General features: G+C 44.4%; 1 protein-coding gene across 1 annotated transcript; it reads left to right on the forward strand.

The window, feature by feature from the left end:
• Window positions 1-2,738: 2,738 nt before the first annotated feature.
• On the forward strand, window positions 2,739-20,582 carry LOC130393657 (transmembrane protein 131-like; the record flags this gene model as incomplete). Its single annotated transcript, XM_056604368.1, has 29 exons — window positions 2,739-4,609; window positions 5,928-6,048; window positions 6,429-6,545; window positions 7,569-7,691; window positions 7,985-8,065; window positions 8,450-8,585; window positions 9,215-9,271; window positions 9,490-9,548; window positions 9,705-9,807; window positions 9,976-10,084; window positions 10,429-10,582; window positions 10,991-11,158; window positions 11,617-11,727; window positions 11,882-12,016; window positions 12,827-12,931; window positions 13,051-13,137; window positions 13,597-13,746; window positions 14,239-14,314; window positions 15,661-15,775; window positions 16,133-16,271; window positions 16,902-17,011; window positions 17,099-17,171; window positions 17,389-17,537; window positions 17,939-18,081; window positions 18,357-18,543; window positions 18,634-18,819; window positions 19,306-19,419; window positions 19,742-20,190; window positions 20,494-20,582. Coding segments are annotated over exons 1-29 (3,774 nt in total), but the record flags the coding sequence as incomplete, so codon positions are not given.
• Window positions 20,583-20,643: the final 61 nt, after the last annotated feature.

Consider the following 20,643-nt stretch of genomic DNA (forward strand, 5'->3'; position numbering starts at 1 on the left):
GGTAATTGCTGCAGTTGCTTTGGCCCTAACTGTGTTGCTATTAGTTTGAATGTTATGTCCCACCCACTTGGATTTACTGTTTAGTATGTAGACTAGTTTGTGGTAGAAGAAAAATGTTTTTTTAGTGGTTTCCCTGTTCATTATTGACAAGGTGTTGGTGGGTATTATTGAGATTGGAAGTATAGTTTACATAGTGATTGTTGTTTTTAGATTATTTTACACTAAGGTGCAGACAGTAGGGCAGGCCTATATCTTAAATTAGGCTATTATCATTAAGCGTATGATGATAAACTTGGAACAAAAAAATAACTTGGTGAAATTAACAACATTACTAACAAGTAAGCCTACTTTTAAAAGACAAATCTGAGTAATAACGATGTTGTCGACTATAACGACAGATAAAGAGGCAAGCAGACGTGTTCTTGAGAAGGGAAGCCAATTCCATGTGGAGTGGCCCTGGCAGCGTGCGCCCTCTTCTCCAGATGCGTTCCGCTCGCTCATCAGAACGACGGCAGGAACATTCTGGTCACGAGCCTCTCTTGACATTGGCGTACTCCAATCAGCGGCGTCCGTAGCCCTAGAATCACATGGCGTTGCTGTGGTAACCCCGAGACACACACACACACACACACACACACACACACACACACACACACACACACACACACACACACACACACACACACACACACACACACACACACACACACACACACACACACACACACACACACACTCTCTCTCTCTCTCTCTCTCTCTCTCTCTCTCTCTCTCTCTCTCTCTCTCTCTCTCTCTCTCTCTCTCTCTCTCTCTCTCTCTCTCTCTCTCTCTCTCTCTCTCTCTCTCTCTCTCTCTGTCTGTCTGTCTGTCTGTCTGTCTGTCTGTCTGTCTGTCTGTCTGTCTGTCTGTCTGTCTGTCTGTCTGTCTGTCTGTCTGTCTGTCTGTCTGTCTGTCTGTCTGTCTGTCTGTCTGTCTGTCTGTCTGTCTGTCTGTCTGTCTGTCTGTCTGTCTGTCTGTCTGTCTGTCTGTCTGTCTGTCTGTCTGTCTGTCTGTCTGTCTGTCTGTCTGTCTGTCTGTCTGTCTGTCTGTCTGTCTGTCTGTCTGTCTGTCTGTCTGTCTGTCTGTCTGTCTGTCTGTCTGTCTGTCTGTCTGTCTGTCTGTCTGTCTGTCTGTCTGTCTGTCTGTCTGTCTGTCTGTCTGTCTGTCTGTCTGTCTGTCTGTCTGTCTGTCTGTCTGTCTGTCTGTCTGTCTGTCTGTCTGTCTGTCTGTCTGTCTGTCTGTCTGTCTGTCTGTCTGTCTGTCTGTCTGTCTGTCTGTCTGTCTGTCTGTCTGTCTGTCTGTCTGTCTGTCTGTCTGTCTGTCTGTCTGTCTGTCTGTCTGTCTGTCTGTCTGTCTGTCTGTCTGTCTGTCTGTCTGTCTGTCTGTCTGTCTGTCTGTCTGTCTGTCTGTCTGTCTGTCTGTCTGTCTGTCTGTCTGTCTGTCTGTCTGTCTGTCTATCTCTCTGTCTCTGTCTCTGTCTCTGTCTCTGTCTCTGTCTCTGTCTCTGTCTCTGTCTCTGTCTCTGTCTCTGTCTCTGTCTCTGTCTCGGTTGACAGAGAAAGAGACAGAGCAACTAAAATAAAAGATAGACACATTTGTAAATGTATGTGGAACATGAACACGAGACTATCTCTTCAGTTGTCCCATTTGTAGATGGACATATTAGGTTATACCATGTAAATATCCACAAAAATGCCCAATAAAATGCCCAATTCTGCCCTCTGCTGGAGGTCCAGCGAACTTGACTCTAAAGAGGGTTTTGACTAACTACTAACAACTACTATGCTGTCTTTAGGCTACCTGCCAATGAATGACATATGTGAAGTCATTGTGATGCTTTACAAAATGTCTGCTTAATCGTAAATAGAGACAGAAAGATTATACACTACAGCTTGAATGAGAAAGATAATTGTTTTAAGGGTCCTAAAACATTAGAATGCTGGTTTTTAGTCTCATAGTCTGGTTATAAATTGAACAGGTACAAGTTGTGCTGAAAATGTGTTGTTGTTTGTTGTTGTTTCTCTCTAAAAGGCTCTGCTGGTAAACCAACCAGAATGTTCTGTGAAGGTTTCTGTAGCGCTTTAACCTAGCCCAGTGCCGATATCTCTAATCCTCCATCTAATCAACCGTTTCTAAAGCAGTGTGTTCAACAATATCTATAGACAGGTTTCTGGACCACGTCACAGCAGATAGGTGCGCGCAACGGGGGGCATAAAGTACAGACAGTTTTTGTTGTGCCGGTACCTGTTGCACAGCAACATTTGTTTGCAGTCCCCTACCAAATCTGGCCATTTACCACCCCCTCCCATTCATTTCGGATTATTATCGTTAATTTAGAGATTTAGCGATAGCTTTTATGATGATTAAAATCAATAAAAGATTTAACGATAAGTTAACTTTAATGTCTACAAGGCACTTGCAGGTTCATTAATGTATAACTGAAACACGATGACAAAATTATAATCCAAGTTTTTAAGACACTCGGTTAGGCCGAACTAAAGCAAACTGTCACCTTTCTTAGAAATAGCCTACAAGAGGGCCAATTCATTTAGGTCAAATTATAATTTGTTGGTTATTGTTTAGTAATTAATTGCGAATTAGTTATTATGGGGAGACGTTGTTGTGTTTGCGACTGCCACTTTTAATTTGAATTCCACGACATGCGTTACAAGTGCGCCGTTGCATCAGCATGTTTGCCTTGTTGTTGACGGAGGTTATTTGAACAGGTAACACCTGAAGGCTCCGCCCCTTGCTCGTTGAAAGACAGCCACGCCCACAACCCTGGGTGCTTAGGTAACCAACAATAATTTCACAATTGTTGCTTGAGATTCAGAAAATGTCGAGCAGGCAGTTGTTAGGGACATTTAAACTCAAGGATACCTAAATGTAGTAGTACCTACTACCCAATAAAGTCTATCTTTATCTTTATCTTTATCTTTACCCAACTGTAGTTCTTGGGTTTTAACACACTCTCAGCTTGGAGTCAAATACCCTAACTATAAACTATCCTGCCGTATTTACATACTTCAAAAGTGTAAGACGTGTAAGAATCAGCCCCTCCCAGTTAGTAGGAAAAAAACTAAAAGCGATAACAGAGTTCTGTCCACTCAAACTAACTATGCTAATGTGGCGCAATCAAACAAGCTGGCGGGGTGGCGTGATTGGGAGGGTTTTTGGGAGTGGCAATTTTATCATTGTTGTATTCTTTATTGACTACAGATATGTCCAGGTTATGTTAGGCTACGAGCTAGTTGAAACAATTGTACATTTGTCACTTAAATATGTAGAGATTCACTTTAAGGTCTTACAGGGCAGCAGTACACTTTCTACTGTTCCTCCTGTTTCATATACTGCACTTACTTTAAACTCAGCCTCTTTAATCCCAATTCTCTTTTTAACATTGGACAAGACCAACTGTGTCACTGTGAAGTTGAGGAACCAGCCCATGATTTCATTTTGCTCTCTCTTTCTGGGATTATCCCCTGAGGGATGGAAATGCAACCCAACTACATTGTCACAGCTAGAAGATACAGCTACAGCCAGCATACCATTGTAAATATGGCTAAGAGCTAACAGCTAGCACCCAGAGCTACAGCTAGTATATTCCAAGAACCTAAAGTTAGCGTATTGCAGAACAGCAATAACTAAAATGCTACCATCTATGACTAGCAGATATGACATTTTTCTGCAGCTTGCAAATATAGCTAACAGCTATGGCCAACAAGCTTTCTCATTGACATAGCCTCCTTCACTATGCACTGTATTTAGCACATAGTGCCAAATATAGGTTTATAAGATGAGGCTCTATTAAAAACTTGAATTCCTTATTGGGGATTAAGAAAAAGGTTACCTTATATGTATTTTTATTAGAAGTTGATAGCAGTTCAGTTATTGCAAACATTTGAGTTATTAATGCAAAATGTTGGATTGGAGCATCCGTGCATGCACTATTCCCTGCCTAACACCAATTTCCATAAAGTTTGCAAAGGACTCAACCAAAGCTCACCTGTGTTGCATGGTGGTAGGGCTGATGTTTTCATTGGTTCAGCCCAAATATGAAATGAATCTCTGTAAAGAGTAGCCGTCTCTTGTTCAGCTGCTCTGCCTGTTGAGCTAGTTTGGTGAGTTTCTTTAACCGCTGTTTTTTTCCTCATCTATAATCACGGTGTGATCCATTGTCATCATTTGATTTCACTGCAGTAGTTCTCCTGACAGGACAAGGCAGTGCTACAAAAGACTACTGACTTACCCGCTGAACATTACCAATAGAGAAGGAGCTCAGTCAATTGTTTAAGAGGATGTCCAGAGTTCCCATTCCAGGGGGGCTGTTTACAGAGGAGTAACACATGGAAGACATTCCAATGGATCGCATCACGTCAGCATGTTTTTAGGACATCTTCTGTCTTTTCGGCTGTAGCTGTGTCTCCTGAACGCACAGCAGCATGGACACAATGTTTGCTCACTTGCTGTCTGTGCTGTGTGTGCTGTGTCTATCACCTCTGGCGTCCTCGAACACGCTCACCCGGCGTTCTATACGCTTTGAGCCGGCGATGCTGGACTTCAGTGAACAGTGAGTAGGTCTTCTGAGTGATGTAGCCCACAGCTCGAATAATAGTGCTGTTTGCAAAGATTACAGAGAGTGAGGCTCTTCAGTTTGTGAAATTGTGCCCAGGGAGTTATAGACAATTGAAGAAAGAATTTAATTTGTAACTCTGTTTATAACAACATTTGATCTATTCTGATATTTGTCCTTTTTTGAGTCACGGATTTGCAGGCTCACACAAAAATGCTCCACATATAGTGTCATTGTGCTGCTGTTCCCGTGGGCAGGGTATTGACAAGGTTTTGCACCACACACACACACACACACACACACACACACACACACACACACACACACACACACACACACACACACACACACACACACACACACACACACACACACACACACCAAAGTACAGTATTTCTATCATTAATTCTTGTTATGCCTGGAAGGGTTTTAAATTACTGGACTGTTGCCAGAGAGCTAGAAAAACGCTGTGATATTTATGCATGCATTATGCCAATGATTCACAAAATCTCGCATTGTACGACCCCATTTTAACCTACTGCAATACAATGGAATGACAACGATCTGAAACATACCTTGAGACTTTAAGAGAACACTAAATGCAAATAAAAACCGACTTAGCTGGGAGAGGCGTAACCGTAGCTCCAAGAGCTTCAGGGGCCAACACCCATGTGGCTGTGGATCAGGTGATCCCTTTTCACCTCGTGCCTCACCTGGTTCAGCGCCAGCAGCAACCTGCTGCTGGGAGCTAAATATCACAGGAGCACGGGATCACATGTCATCATCATGTATTAGGACTGAAAAGTCAGTGCTCCTCCTAGCTTCCAACATGGGCTAACCCAGTCACATTTAATTGTTAACTAACTCTGAATGAGGTGCTGACTGTTTAACTTTGAGTAAGTTAACTTTGAGCAGGTCAACTAGTCAACTCAGAGAGATAACTAGTCAGCCTGTAACTTACTTAGAGTCGGTTCAGAGTCAGTCATGACTCAGTCTCTCTCCCCCTTGAGTGTATTCATTTGGATAAAGTCTAGCATTATCTAGACATCAAAACATAGGCTAAAGAATCATTGTTTGGTTAATGACAGATGTAGTGAGTGTGAAGAAGCAAGGACTTGAAAACGGAAGATATCCGCTAAATATAAAAAAGGTTCAACAATCGCACCCTGACACACATCAGTTCCTCTTATTTTTGCTCACCCTGACAAACATCAGTTCCTTTTTGACAATGAGAAGTTATCAGTTGGTTCCACTGTACACTATTGGCCATGATCTTTATATGCGTTCATCTCATTCTCACACTCTCTATCTGCAGCCCTGTGGGGATGCTCAAGATGGAGAAGGTGCACCTCCACAACCCCGGCTCAGAAGAGATCAGTCTGATGTCCATATCAGGCTCCACAGCACACTTCCATGCATCCTTCTTCAAGCACGCTGTGAGTATCTGCAACCACACTGCCTATAGTCCGGAACTACACTACCCAGGATGCTTGTGGGCAATCTGTTTCTGTTCTTCTGATATAAAATGTGTATCAGGTGTTCAGAAGTGAATAACTACACATCAGCAAGTTGGCACGGTTGCCAATCTGATCATCTTCCTGTAATCCTTTTTCGGTTATTTGATGGATAGTAATTCTTATTTTATCCCTCATTCAATAGTTTTCTTCCATGTTGTTTGTAGTGAAAGCTTATAGTCTGATCACCATACTATAACTCGTAAGACCGGTCGCCTTCATCGCCTCATCAATCCTCTAACACGGTAAAGTCAAAGGTCCCCTTTGTTATATTTATGTTTGTCAAACTCTCTTTCGACCAGATACTGCCACCAGGAGGAATGACCTCGTTTGATGTGGTGTTCCTGGCCCGCGTGGTGGGAAACATAGAGAACACTTTATTCATCAACACATCACATCATGGTCTGTTTGCATACCAGGTAGGCAGAAAACATGCTTTCTTTTCAAATTCATTATGTGGCCTAATAGACGATTATTGTATTTGTTTTGTTGTATGATTGTATTTTATGATTCATATTTATTCAATTAGCAAATGCTTCTGTCCATAGAGACTGATAATGAATTCAGATCCATGTCAATAAGGAGTAGGGGAAAGAAACTCAGAAACAGGCCTATAGTGATGAGGGTGAGACAGTACAGAACAAGTCTTTAAGGAGCAGGAGGGGTTAGGGGTTAGGGGTCAGCGGTCATCTTGCTCGACAGGTGGACTGTGGATATTGGGTTTTCAACCCAAAACATTCCAACTGGGAGTCAAACAGCTTTTCCACGAGACTAACCTGTTCCATTTTAAAATCAATATTATATTTATACAATTATTATAATAATCAGTGGTCAATCTGTATATTTGGTTCATTCGTTTCTGCTATACTTCTAATTTTGATAAGAAAACCTTCCCAGTTACCTCATGTTTTGTCTCATCTTTACTGGTACTGTGTGTGTGTTGTGTGTGTGTGTGTGTGTGTGTGTGTGTGTGTGTGTGTGTGTGTGTGTGTGTGTGTGTGTGTGTGTGTGTGTGTGTGTGTGTGTGTGTGTGTGTGTGTGTGTGTGTGTGTGTCTCTGTGTCTCTGTGTCTGTGTCTCTCTTTGTCTGTGTCTCTCTGTGTCTGTTCCTCTGTCTCTCTGTTGCTGTGTCTCTGTCTGTGTCTCTCTGTCTCTCGTTGTCTTTGTCTGTGTCTCTGTCTCTCCGTGACTCTGTCTCTGTGTCTGTGAGTCTCTGTGTGTGTGTGTGTGTGTGTGTGTGTGTGTGTGTGTGTGTGTGTGTGTGTGTGTGTGTGTGTGTGTGTGTGTGTGTGTGTGTGTCTGTGTCTGTGTCTGTGTCTCTCTGTCTCTCTGTCTCTGTCTCTGTCTCTGTCTCTGTCTCTGTCTCTGTCTCTGTCTCTGTCTCTGTCTCTGTCTCTGTCTCTGTCTCTGTCTCTGTCTCTGTCTGTGTCTGTGTCTCTGTAGGTGTTTGGGGTGAGTGTTCCAAACCTCTACAGACTGAGGCCCTTCACCGTGCCCCAGGCCCCCGTAGACGAGCCTTCCTCCCCTCTGATGAACCTCCAACCGTCTCACAGTCAACCTCTTCAGGCAAGCCACCGCATTGAGCACGTATTACTAGATATGAACCACAGAAATAGGATCATATTTCATGTAATTATGTGTGCCTGAATCTATACGGATGTACCTTTATCTTTACGGATGTACCTGTATGTCTACAGGTGTACCTATAAAATGAATATATAATTATTAACTCTAGATAATAACTATATACATAAAATGAAATTACGTGATCTTTTGGCATGGTCTTGATTAGCCAGTGTGACAGTGAATGTTTCATGTTTGTGAAGTGCTTCATGAGGTTTCCTGTGGCTCTCCACCAGGTTGTGGAGATGTACTACAGTGGAGCGGACTTACATCTAGAACTACCCACAGGCCAACAGCCACACACTGAGGACGTATGGGTATGCTTTCAGTCATTTGGGGTATTTTCCTGTCAGTAACTCAATTATAATATAGAATGGTTCTTTACAATATTCATTTGTTTTGTATTATAAATTTTCATAGTTTGTCCTTGTATTTGATGTCTTTATTATGTGTCTTTGATTAGCAACAAAAGTGATCGATCAATCAAATGTATTCATATTCATAGTAGGTATTATTAATATGAATACACAATTAAACAATTTTAACTCCAACATTTTCAATTCAGATTGACAATGATTTAAAGTTTCATGCTTTCAGCAAAATCCACAAAAAGGTAAAAGATTCAACTTAAGTACTGTATAACGACGCTGAATACTGTATAAAAGGAGCATTTGAACACAATTCTGTGATTCTCTTTGCAGGAGCTTCCCCCGTTTGAGAAGAGAGCGAGCTTTGTGTCTCGGCATGCAGACGACCACATGTCTTTCCTGGGGGTGAGACCCACCACCCCCAGCCCGGACCAGTCCTCCGTCCCCCTTTTGGAGCCCTCCTCCGACGGTACAGACCCCTCGATGCCTCTGGACATTCACAACATTTAGATACTGGGTGTTACAACTCCCACTGTCTAGGGGTAGCGGGGGAGGTAACGCATGTTAAAATGAACCGGGTTATGGGTGCAGATGAAGAAACAATCGGTGGGTGAAACAATAAAGGAATGACAACAGCAACGGATAAGGTTGAACATAGGTTTAATGGGGCTGATTGCAAAAACACAACAGTAACATACGACAAAACCAGCGGGCCTTGGGACTTGATTGCCAAAGAAAAGACGTCGAACTTGTTTCTTAACGGGTATCGTGTATGCCAATCAGTAGGGAGGCTCCAGGATTAAATATATTGGTCTATACTGATAATCAGAATCAAAAGATAAAGACTATTTTCGCCGTGACGGTGTAGGTCAACGGTGAGTGTTTTGCCGCTCAAAAACTGAATAGCACAAAAAAAAACTGTGGTTGGGCCTAAATATTGGCCTTTTAGACGGTATTTGACGTTGTAACAAATTTTGGACGATATTGGACCATGTACATTGACGGTAGAAACATTGATGCGTCAGCTTTGGTGAAACTTGATGAAACTTGGATGTGTGCTGGTCACTGCTACATATGTTGTGTTCCTTGTGGTTCCAGCTCCTGCAATCTACTCCTCCAAAGAGGTGCTTGACTTTGGAACGCTGCGGGCTCAAGGTACGGGGCTCACTGATGGTGGTGGGGATGACGAATATGATGATGATGAGGATGATGTTAATAAGTACTTCCAGGTGTTCTCCAGACCCCTAATCCATCTCTTTCTCTCCCTCACATTCCATCTCTCTCTCGGTTTCTCTCTCTCTTTCTCTCTTTCTCTCTTTCTCTCTCTCTCTCTCCTCTCTCAATGCTCTATCCCCTCTTGTTTCATATCGTAGATCGCCCCAGAACGTTGAATCTCCTTTTAAACGCAGGAGCAGAAGATGTTGGGATCACAGTAGGTTCTCTTGTCCCTGTATCTATTTAAACAATATCTATTATTTAAACAATATCTGTCTTCGCTCTAAATCAGGTTCTTTATCTTTAATTTCAACAATATATGTCTTATTTCTGAATGTAGTTCTTTCCCTAATGTTTTTTTATTAATTTACAGAGTGTACGAACGTCACCATCAAACGCAGCGATCTCAGTGGAATTTAAGGGGGTTACTCTGAAGGAACGAGGATACACCAAAGTCGCGAGTATAACTTTTGATCGTGAGTACTTAAATTGTTGGCTCTGTTCGGGATGATTTTTGTCATGTTAACATTAACCAAGTTACATCAAAAACTTTAAAAAGGGAAGTTTGTTTCTTTCAAGCTGCAAGGGTCCTGCGTGGGATTGAGGCCGCAGGGCCGGATAACGCTGTGTTTCCTCCCACACAGCCTCTAAAGCAGCAGGGCCAGAGCAGTCGTCTGGTAAGATCACGGTGAAGGTGACAGAGAGGAGTTATCCCACACTAGAGATCCCTTACCAAGCCGACGTGCTAAAAGGGTATGCTACTTTACTACTTTCAGTGTTTTGAGTTTTATACAGAACAAAACTTATCCTCGAACCGATAATACTGTCATGGGTAGGATGATGTATGGGTTATTGTGTTAAGCTGAAATGTTTTTGATTTAATGCCCGAAGTCCACAAAGCTTTATGTATAGGTCACCTTTAGCAACCCTTCATGCTACTTGATTACATGCCTGCTAAATGACCCAATAATAGTAATAGTAACTAAACTTCAATCCAGTTATGTTCAGGCTTAGCATTTCATCCAGCATGTCAAGTTTTTTCCATGATTTCTGATTTCTAACCCTATTTTTTTTTTTTGCCATGCCTTCTGTTGCAGCTATCTGAGTTTTGAGGATGCCACCACTCTGTTCCACATCAGGAACAGTCCCCTGGACCCGGTGGTCCGACCCATCTACCTCACAAACACCTTCGGCTACCCGGTCCAGATCCTAAACGCTTCCCTTAAGCTGGACGCCACAACCATGTTCACTGTGAGACCTAGAAAACTCTAACCCCTACTTGCTCCTTAACCACCTGTCTAACCCCTCCCTAATCCTTAAACACCTGTCCAACCCCTACCTAATCCTTGACAAATTGCCTAACCCCTCCCTAATCCTTAACCACCTTTCTAACCCAGCCAAGTGTCCCTGTACTGTCTAACCCCTACCTGCTACTCAGTGACTTATCTCTGTACTGTCTTACCTCTACTTTCTCCATGACCTGTCTCTTTATTCATTGACTATCCCCTACCTGCCCCTTCATGACTTGTCTCTGCATTCATTGTCTGACCCCTACCTACTCCTTAATAACCTGTCTCTAGATTTATTGTCTAACCCCTACCTGCCCCTTAATAACCCGTCCCTGTATCCACTGACCAACCCCCGCCGGTCCCTCTCTAGGTTCAGAATCTGAGTTCGGTGGTCCTCCCACCTCAGGGGTCCCAGTACGTCTTCTCGCTGGTCTTCCAGCCCGTCCGTCCGTCTGTCCTCATCAACAGCAATGTCCTCCTGCACACCAACCTCTCTCGCTTCCACCTCCCCGTCCTGGCCTACACAGGCCTGTTGGAGGTAGGTCTACTGCAGCTACAGTATTCTTCTACTGCTCTCTGCTCCGTTTATGCACAGGGTTTCTCTATATTTGTTGTCGTTATGATTGTTATTTTATTTTCCCATTGTAATTGATCGTTGAAACTGTTATCTTTATTACTGTCCTGTACTTTCTGCCCTGGCAACTCAATTCCTGACTCGGATCAAAAACTATTTTATCCTTTATTTATATTGTCTTATTGTTTTATGAAAATAGTTATTAAAAATTGTACTTAATATTTTTGTAAATAACAGAACATTAAAATCAGGACATTTATAGAAAAGACCTATAAAGGTTTTGCTTATGTTATGTGTTTGCTGAAATCATCATCTTCCTTTTGTATAACATTGGTTTTGTGTGTGTGCGTGTGTGTGTGCTTGTGCGTGTCTGTGCTTGTGCTTGTGCTTGTGCTTGTCTGTGCGTATGCATGTGTGTTCAGACCCTGGTTCTTCCTCCCAGTCTTCAGGATAGCTTCCTGGACTTTGGGGTTCAGAGTTCAACGAAAACCAGCAGCATTACTCTGGTTGTCATCAACGGTAACCCCATAGAGGTAAGGTGTTTGTGTACCCCCAACACACACACACACGCACGCACACACGCGCGTGCGCGCACGCGCGTGTGCGCGCGTTGAATCAAACGTAGGGTTCTTGTTGATGACGTTGATCGGTTGATTGCTAAGTGTTTTGACCTTCTCACTCTCCCAGCTGGAGATCAAGTCCTGGCTGGTGACAGGGGACAGCTTCTCCATGGAGCTGCTGAAGACGGGCAGGGGGAACCAGTCGGTGGTGCGGGGGTGTGCTGAGGAGCTGCAGCAGGCCCCCGCCTCACAGAAGAGAATGGTAGGAGCGCTCAACGTTCAGCCAGGCCCCCTGGGTGACGGACTCAGGTCACAGGGCTTTCTTTATTGAACATGTTAAAAATAATACAAACTAAGTAATGAGCAATAAAATGCACAAAATAAAATAAAAACAAACAAATGGGATCCTCAAGATCCTAAGCAACAAATACAGTGACTGAAATAATACATTACATGAAGGAGTTGAAAATCTTTTATAATTCTTCACAGAAAATAAATATTGAGTTTGAATCAGTCAGTGTCTTTGATGTTCAGCTCACGTTAAAATGAATCAAAGCTTTTGGAAAAACCAATAACTATTTTTGGAACAGATGAACCAAAACCATCAAACAAGAAATAGAAACACTGAAATTCATTGCTCCAGCTCATAAAAATTAAATATTTTGTTTCAGAAGATTTTTTATAGTTTTGATATTGTGGTAATTTTTTTCTTTACTGAGAGAGAGAAGCATTCGTAGCAGTTACCGTGAATTATTATTATTTATTTTGGCTGTATATTGTATATTGGTGTTATTTTAAATGATAAGCTATAATATGCAAATATATGGTCTTTGAAGAATATCGTATACATGTTCAACTGAGAGGTGACGAAATTCCTTCAGCCAAATATTGAGGCCTGATAGGTTACATCTTGTAGTCATAAAGGTCATAAATTGTTCTCCTACATGTTTACATGATCTCAGATCTGAGTAACATGAACATTCCTCGTTTATGACTGAACTCTGTCTATAAATCACCTGTTGTTATGAGCTTCAGGCCAAATCAGTCACCTGCTACATGTGTCCATGTGTAGGTGATACTAGCTTCAGGCTACTACGCAGCGTTCAGAGTCAGCCTAATAGATAACAGCCTCAAGGGAACGTATGAAAGAGCCGTCCACATCACCACAGACTACGAGGTACGAGGTCCCTAAAGTGACAACGTCCTATACGCCTTTTTCATTTCAAGGATGCAGATATTGATTATAACTGTGTTATTATAATAATAATAATAATACAAATATTTATGACATTTCAGATATTGACCATACCTGTGAAAGCCCTTATCGTCGTGGGAATGCTATCCAGTAGTCCCGAAAGCCTCAACCTGCCCCCCTCCTTTCCTGTGAGTAGCCTCTGATATAGGAGGGAAATCACTCACTTTTACATGGTTTTATTATATATATATGGTCCTGATGCATGTTATACTTAAAGTTTGATATTCAAAGATTTTGTACGTTCATCTTCTATTGATGGAAATTATGACATTATATCAATCCTTTAGTCCTAAAGTTGAAAATAGTTGGATATAGTTTAGTGACCAAAATGAAACACATTCCATTCAATAAATGTGTTTGTTCATGTGTGTCTTGTGTGTATGTGTCTGTCTGTCTGCCTGCCTGTCTGTCTGTCCGTCTGCCTGCCTCCTGCCTGCCTGTCTGTCTGTCTGCCTGCCTCCTGTCTGTCTGTCTGTCTGTCTGTCTGTCTGCTTGCCTGCCTCCTGTCTGTCTGTCTGTCTGTCTGTCTGTCTGTCTGCCTGCCTGCCTGCCTATCTGTCTGCCTGCCTGCCTGTCTGTCTGAGCAGGGTAAGGTGGTGCACCAGGGCCTGGTCATCCAGAGCTCCTTCAGACAGCCGTCCGAGCTGCGGCAGGTGGTGTCTCTGACCCAGGACCCGCGCTTCACCCACAGGAGGCTCCGCAACGCACGCACCCTGGAGCCCCGCCGCCGCACCAAGGTCAGACCTGCAGCCGCACCGCGGGACTCTGTCCCCTAATCCCCAGGAACGCACAGAGCACACAACGCCTCAATGTGGGGAGCAGCTCCAGGATCCAGATCACATCGGAGGCATGCACTGATGCACAAAGGTCAAACGTATTATACCCGCCTGATGGAATGAAGCAGTTTCTGTTGGTTGATTCCTAAACAAAGATGGTTAGAACCTGACTAGCAAAGTGAGTGTGTGTGTGTGGGAGGGGGGGAATGTGTGTGTGTGTGTGTGTGTGTGTGTGTGTGTGTGTGTGTGTGTGTGTGTGTGTGTGTGTGTGTGTGTGTGTGTGTGTGTGTGTGTGTGTGTGTGTGTGTGTGTGTGTGTGTGTGTGTGCGTGCGTGCGTGCGTGCGTGCGTGCGTGCGTGCGTGCGTGCGTGCGTACGTACGTACGTGTGTGGTTTCCTGCAGTATAACCAGTCTAACCATGCCTCTCCCCTCCCCCCAACTCTCACCCGACAGGTGGCCAATATATATTTTGACGCCGGTCTGCAGTGTGGGGATGACTGCTACGTTGGCCTGCCCTTTGTTCTTAAAGGTGAGAGTTGTTAAAATGGCTAACGTTGTTTGCCTCAGACATACACCCCCCTTTACCCATGCCCCCACACGGGCAAGAAAAAACTCCCTTGAATCAGCAAGGAAGAAATCTTGAGAAGAAACGCAGTGTAGGGGATCCCTTCTTCCAGGGATGGTCAGGAGTGCAATGGGTGCCACAATTGGCATACAGGTAAATACATGTACATCATATTAAAATGGTGATGGGGTTCTGGCCGGTTATCCATGAGGAGAGTCCAGGCATCCAGTCCAGCACCCGCAGCACGCTACAACTGACAGAATAGTGAATTAGAACGGAAAAGTACATAGTGGGAGTGTATAATGTAATAAGAAAAGCACAAGCAAAAAAGCAAAGTAGTCTTCACTACGCATCTGTTGTTTTCACACTCCAAATGCAAGATTGTAGAGGTGCGTTTTGAGCTTCCCTTTGAATAGCTCCAGAGTCAGCTTCCCTGATCGCTGATGGCAGCCTATTCCATAAAAAGGGGGCTCGATAGGCAAACGCTCTCTGTCCAGCCGATTTCTTTTTAACCTTCGGCAATGAAAGAAGGCCGGCTCCCGAAGACCGGAGAGACCGAGAAGGACTATAAGGAATAATCAGGTCCTTCAGGTACAATGGAGATAGTCCATGCAAGGCTTTATAGGTTAGCAATAGCATCTTAAAGTCTGATCTGAAAGTTATTGGTAGCCAATGTAAAGAGGCGAGAATAGGTGTGATATGATCAAACTTTCTCGTTCTGGTCAGCAATCTAGCTGCCGCATTGTGTACCAGCTGTAGACTCTTTGTAGTAGAGTTCGGTAATCCCGAGAACAGTGCATTGCAATAGTCCAGTCTTGACGAGACAAACGCATGAATCAGTGTCTCTACATCCACTACAGATAACATTGATCTGATTCTTGCAATGTTTCTCAAATGGAAAAAGGCAATTCTAGTTATACTTCTTAAATGCTGATCAAAGCATAGTTGAGGGTCAAACAAGACACCAAGATTTCTGACGGATGCACTCTGTGGGATGGCGAAGCCATCCAACCACAGAGAGACATCCTCAAACTTTTCCCGGTCCCGCTTCGAGCCGATACCCACTCCTCCCTCCCTCCCCTCTCCTTTCTTGACCTCTCTCCCCCTCCCTCCCCTCCCCTCTCCATTCCCGACCTCTCCTCACACCTCCCTCGACTCCTCCCTCCCTTCTCAACCTCCCTTCTTGACCTCTCTACCCCCTCCACTCCTCCCTCCCCTCTCCTCTCTCTCTCCTTTCTGAACCTCTCTCCCCCTCCCTCCCATTTCCTCTCCCCCTCCTTTCTTGACCTCCCTCCCCCTCCCTCCTCCAGGGGAGTCCATGCCTGGTGGTCTGGTGTTGCAGGAGGACATCTGGGATGAGGACGTTGACCTCCTCCAGAAGCTCCTGGGACGATGGAACGACCTTGTGGATCGCTCGGGACACGAGTAAGACCCACTCAGACCAGCGCTGCAAGATTTTCAAAATGGCTTTTAGCGGCTAATCACTCACACCTGGTGGTATATATGTCAAAAAGGGATAAAAACATTTTATAAAAATAAGATAAAGATATATACAATATGTCTGCATGCACATACAGAGTATAGCAGTATAATTGAAAGAGATACATATTAAATAAATAAAATAAAAATAGATATATGATAAAGAGTAGCAGTAGAGGCGTGTGTGTTTGGGTGTTTTCTGTATTGCTTCATTAGTTATCGTTCGATTCTACAGCTAACCGACCGGTTTCCCCGCTCATGACCCGTCCAACAAGGTGATCTGTCCCTTTTCTCGTGTCGCAGGATCAAGGCAGTGTTTGAGGTGAACTCCGAGCTGCAGGAGAACTTTAGGTCAGAGGTAGTGGCCAGGCTGACCTGGCCGTCGCTGCTGAACTCCACCCACCGAATCGTGTTTCCTCTGACCAACGCCAACAGCTCCTCGGTGAGATCAAAGCCCCTGGCTGGTAATCCTGCCATCTAATTCTTCAGTCAGGAAGGATGTGTCACAAAACCAAACACGAGACCGACCTTATCAGGTCTTTATTGGTTGTATTAAACAGGAAGGTAATGGTAGTATTTTCTTGTCTCAACGTAAATACTGCCACCTAGTGTTGGACCGTCTAACTTGCACATTCCACATATTATCACACCTCACCTCATGCTATTACAATCTTCACATTCCATGGTCCAAATAGTGCACATTTCTGCAAAAACTGTACAGCTTTTTCATTTCAAGATAGATACATTTTGAGTATTCTTTATAATTTATAATTATTTCTTTATAATATGTTTTTATGGTAAATATTAATATTTTTTGCTTGATTCTTACTATGTTTATTGTTATTGAACAGACATATTCCTAGTATGTGTCATACTTGCTTGGAAATAAAGTAAATTCTGATTCTGATACTTCTGTGAGCTGGGTTCTCCTGTTTAATTATAGTTCTGTGAGCTGGGTTCTCCTTATAACCATGGTTCTGTGAGCTGGGTTCTCCTTATAACTATAGTTATGTGTGCTGGGTTCTCCTGTATGAATATGGTTCTGTAAGCTGGGTTCTCTTGTTCTGTCCAGGATGAGGAGGTGGTTCTTGCGAACCCTGCTGATGTTCCGGTCTTCGTTCAGCTTCTCCCCCTGGCTCTGTTCCCCAGTCCATCCGTGTTCTCTGGAAAGCTGGCCGACAGGTCTGAATTCCCAAAACACAAAATCTGTTGTCTGATTTCATTTACTTTAAGTAACTCAATATTTACCCCACTGTCTCCTACTTCCAGGGTGCCGTGGGCCAATTTATCCAACATCAACATTGACACTAAAACTCTGGAATTCCACGTGCACCAACATCCAGTGAGTCTGATGATATAAACAATAAACGATAATAATGCTAAGAAAACGGCCATTTAATTGAATGGGATTGAAAACGAAGAAGCAGGTTGATGTTAACCTGTGTGTGTGTGTGTGTGTGTGTGTGTGTGTGTGTGTGTGTGTGTGTGTGTGTGTGTGTGTGTGTGTGTGTGTGTGTGTGTGTGCGTGTGCGTGCGTGTGTGTGTGTGTGTGAATAAAGTCAGCACCAGAGAGCAGTGGTCCAGGGTTCCAGGGACCCTCCCCGTCCTTGGTCCACAACATGCTCCTCCAGCCGGGAGAAAGCAGGTCCTTCAACGTGAGGTTCACCCCCAGCAGCAACCACAGCGTCTCCTCTCTGCTCATAGTCAGGTACGCCCTCTTCCCCTCAGACCTCACACCAAAGAAACTGGGTTCGATCCCCAAATGGAATACCTTGTACGCTACAATCCTGTAAAACGGGATGTTGTAAAACCAGAACAGTGGGATGCACAATGGCATCTCTGAATGCATACAGGAACTGTGTGACCGTATTATCCAGTTAATATCCTTGTGCAGTTGCTATTTGTATTTTTGTGTTCTATTTTGTATTTTGTAATCTCTATATTTCCTTCTTCACTGCACCGACACATCAAGGAATAAGTTCCTTGCATATTTAGAGTTGCCTAGCAATAAACCTTTATCTGATTCTGATGAAGTTGGGTTGAACCTGGAACTAGTTGGATGTACCTCACAAAGTGGCCGTGGAGTTTATATGTTGTGTATCTGTTCAGGAACAACCTGACTGTGATGGACGTGTTGCTGCTGGAGGGACATGGAGTTCGGGAACACCTTAGGGTGGGTAAGAAGACCCAAGGACAAGATGGTTACCTCAGGTTCAAGGTGACGGAAGCCGTCCTCAGACACTGCACCAACCGTGAGTTCACTTGGTCATTTATCCCAGATCGGAAGTTCACTTGTTTACATGTTTGAGCATTAGCTGATGCTAGATCAGAACTCTCTCCGTTTTTGAATATTGGACAAAAATACTAAATCCTATTTTCACAATAGGCCTAGTCCTAGATAATATTTTTAGTTTGATACAGTTACATACAGTAACTGTATACAGTTGTTCAAAATATAATACCTTGTTAGAAAAAAAAAAGTTATTCAGCTGCTCGTATGCTAAGTTCCGGCTGTGTTTCATTCCAGAGACCAACCCGAAGGATCCCACCCATTCTCTGCGAAGATCCTTCAAGGTGGAGAACGCCGGTGTGCTGCCGGTTCACGTCACGTCAGTGCAGATCAACCGACACGCGTGTGGAGGACACGGCTTCACTGTGCTGGACTGTCAGGATTTCATCATCCAACCCAACTCCTCCAGAGAGCTCGTCATACTGTGAGTGGGATGTTTATTTAGGGCAGTTCCTGTTTAATTTTGCTTTTAGTTTTGTTTTTGCTCAGTGCTTCGTTGAATGCCTTCATCCAGGTTCACTCCAGATTTCTCTGCATCTCGAGTGATCCGGGAGCTGAGGCTGGTAACGCGTGGAGGTTCAGAATTCGTGTTTGTCCTGAATGCCTCGCTGCCCCATCACATGCTGGGGGCCTGTGCCGAGACGCTACCGCGACCAGCCTGGGAGTGGGACTTCTGCTTCTGGATCTCCCTCGTCATGAGGTGGGTGCCCCTTGGTGCCAACACTGCTTCGGTCTCCTTGACTAGAACACAATTCCCTTGCTGTGCTTGACCAGCTGGTTCACTCAGTGAACACCTGCGTGGATGTGTGTATGTGAATGGGTGAATGTGTATAGGTAATGGTATGGCAGTTTGAGTGGGCGAATGTATCTGTAAGTCAGTGTATGTGGATGTCTGTATGAGTGTGTGAGAAGGTGAGTGTGTGTGTGTGTTCTAGAGTGGGCGAATGTGTGTGTGAGTCAGTTAATGTTTATGTGATTGGGTTACTCTGTATATAAATGGTTGAATATGAGCGAATGTGAGTTGATAATTATCAAGGTGAGTTTAGGTGGCTACTGAGGCTGGATAGACGTTGTATTTCCCCAGCAGTCTATGCACTCACATGCCACACTCACATGAGATGATCTCCCCCAAGCCTTCTTGCGATGAATTTTATTTGAACGGTCCTTTCCCCAATTCTCCCTCCAGTTTCATGTTGCTGCTGGTGGGATTCATGGCCTACCTGGAGGCCCGCAGCCGTTGGGAGACGTTCACAACTCATCTCTCCATGGAGGCTGGCAGAGAAACTAACAGCCTAGCGCAGTGAGTCTGTCCCGACCAGGGGCGTTTCCATACTAGTTTAATGGGCCTGCTGGTCCGGTTTGGCCCATAATAACGTGGGAGGGCAGAACGTTAACTCCACAGAGATTCACTTACTTTGTCAAAGAAACGAGTTGTCTCAAGTCCCAGACTGAGTTGATCTTTGCCCTAATAACTTGATAACAGCTGTTTGGTCTGTCGTTCGTTCTGCACACTACCAGCTATTGACCTCTGTTTTGACCTTTACATTTATTAATAACCAATGAATAATAATAAATACATGATACGTGTTCCCAACTACGATTCAACCTCCTCCTCCCTCCAGTTCCAACGACCCCCATGACCCCCCGCTGACCTCCAGAGGGTTCTACGGCCCTGGGGGCGGGGCCTCTCATGTGGGTGGTCGCCACGGCAACGGACGCACCTTACCCGATGTGGGCGGTCCAGACAGGAAGTCCAGGGCTGGCGGTTTGTGTGCCATCGCACATTGGGCGACTTTCTCCCAGCCGGCCAATGGGAGCGCCTCAGGCTCATCTCAGCCGGCCAATCGGAAGGCTCAGAGCGGGAGGCAGCCACCAATAGTGGGGATGGGTGAGGTTGAGGGTCAGCCTGGAGCACTGATTCCAGAGAAAAGAGAACTGTGGCCAGCGGAGGAGGAGGAAGAGGCGGAGGAGGAGGAGGAGGAGGAGGAGGATGAGGAGGAGGAGGACGCAAGTCTGCCGGGGGTCTTGGAACCGGACGAGGAGTTCAGCTCTCCCCCAGAACAACAGCCAGGTACCTGGGTTTACTACTTGTACTACTTATATACTACCAGCAGGTTGGACTACCAGATACCTCTCTTATATACCTTACAGATATCTTACATGTGGTTTTATATTTGCACTGATGGTTATTGAACATTGAAATGAGGGTTTGTTGCTTCTCCTTCCGTGAATCTGGGGAATCTTGTCGCTAGGCTGTGTATTTTAATCTGGTATGATACTATCAGGCTGGAGATTTATTTCAATGGGTTTGTGTTTTGTAGTCTGATATGATCATACCGTACTGGTTTCCAAAGGTTGTGCCATTTTTCTGCAGAACCGGAGCTCATTGTGAAAGTGCAAGCAAAGACCAAAGAACAGAAGAAGAAGAAGAAGAAAAAGAGGAAGAAGCGGAAGGAGGAGAAGAAAGAGCAGGAGGAGGTGGAGGGGGAGCAGGTGGAGGGGGAGGAGGGGGAGGGGGAGGAGC

The sequence above is a fragment of the Gadus chalcogrammus genome, chromosome 12 (genome assembly GCF_026213295.1).
Source record: "Gadus chalcogrammus isolate NIFS_2021 chromosome 12, NIFS_Gcha_1.0, whole genome shotgun sequence".
Lineage (NCBI taxonomy): Eukaryota > Metazoa > Chordata > Actinopteri > Gadiformes > Gadidae > Gadus > Gadus chalcogrammus.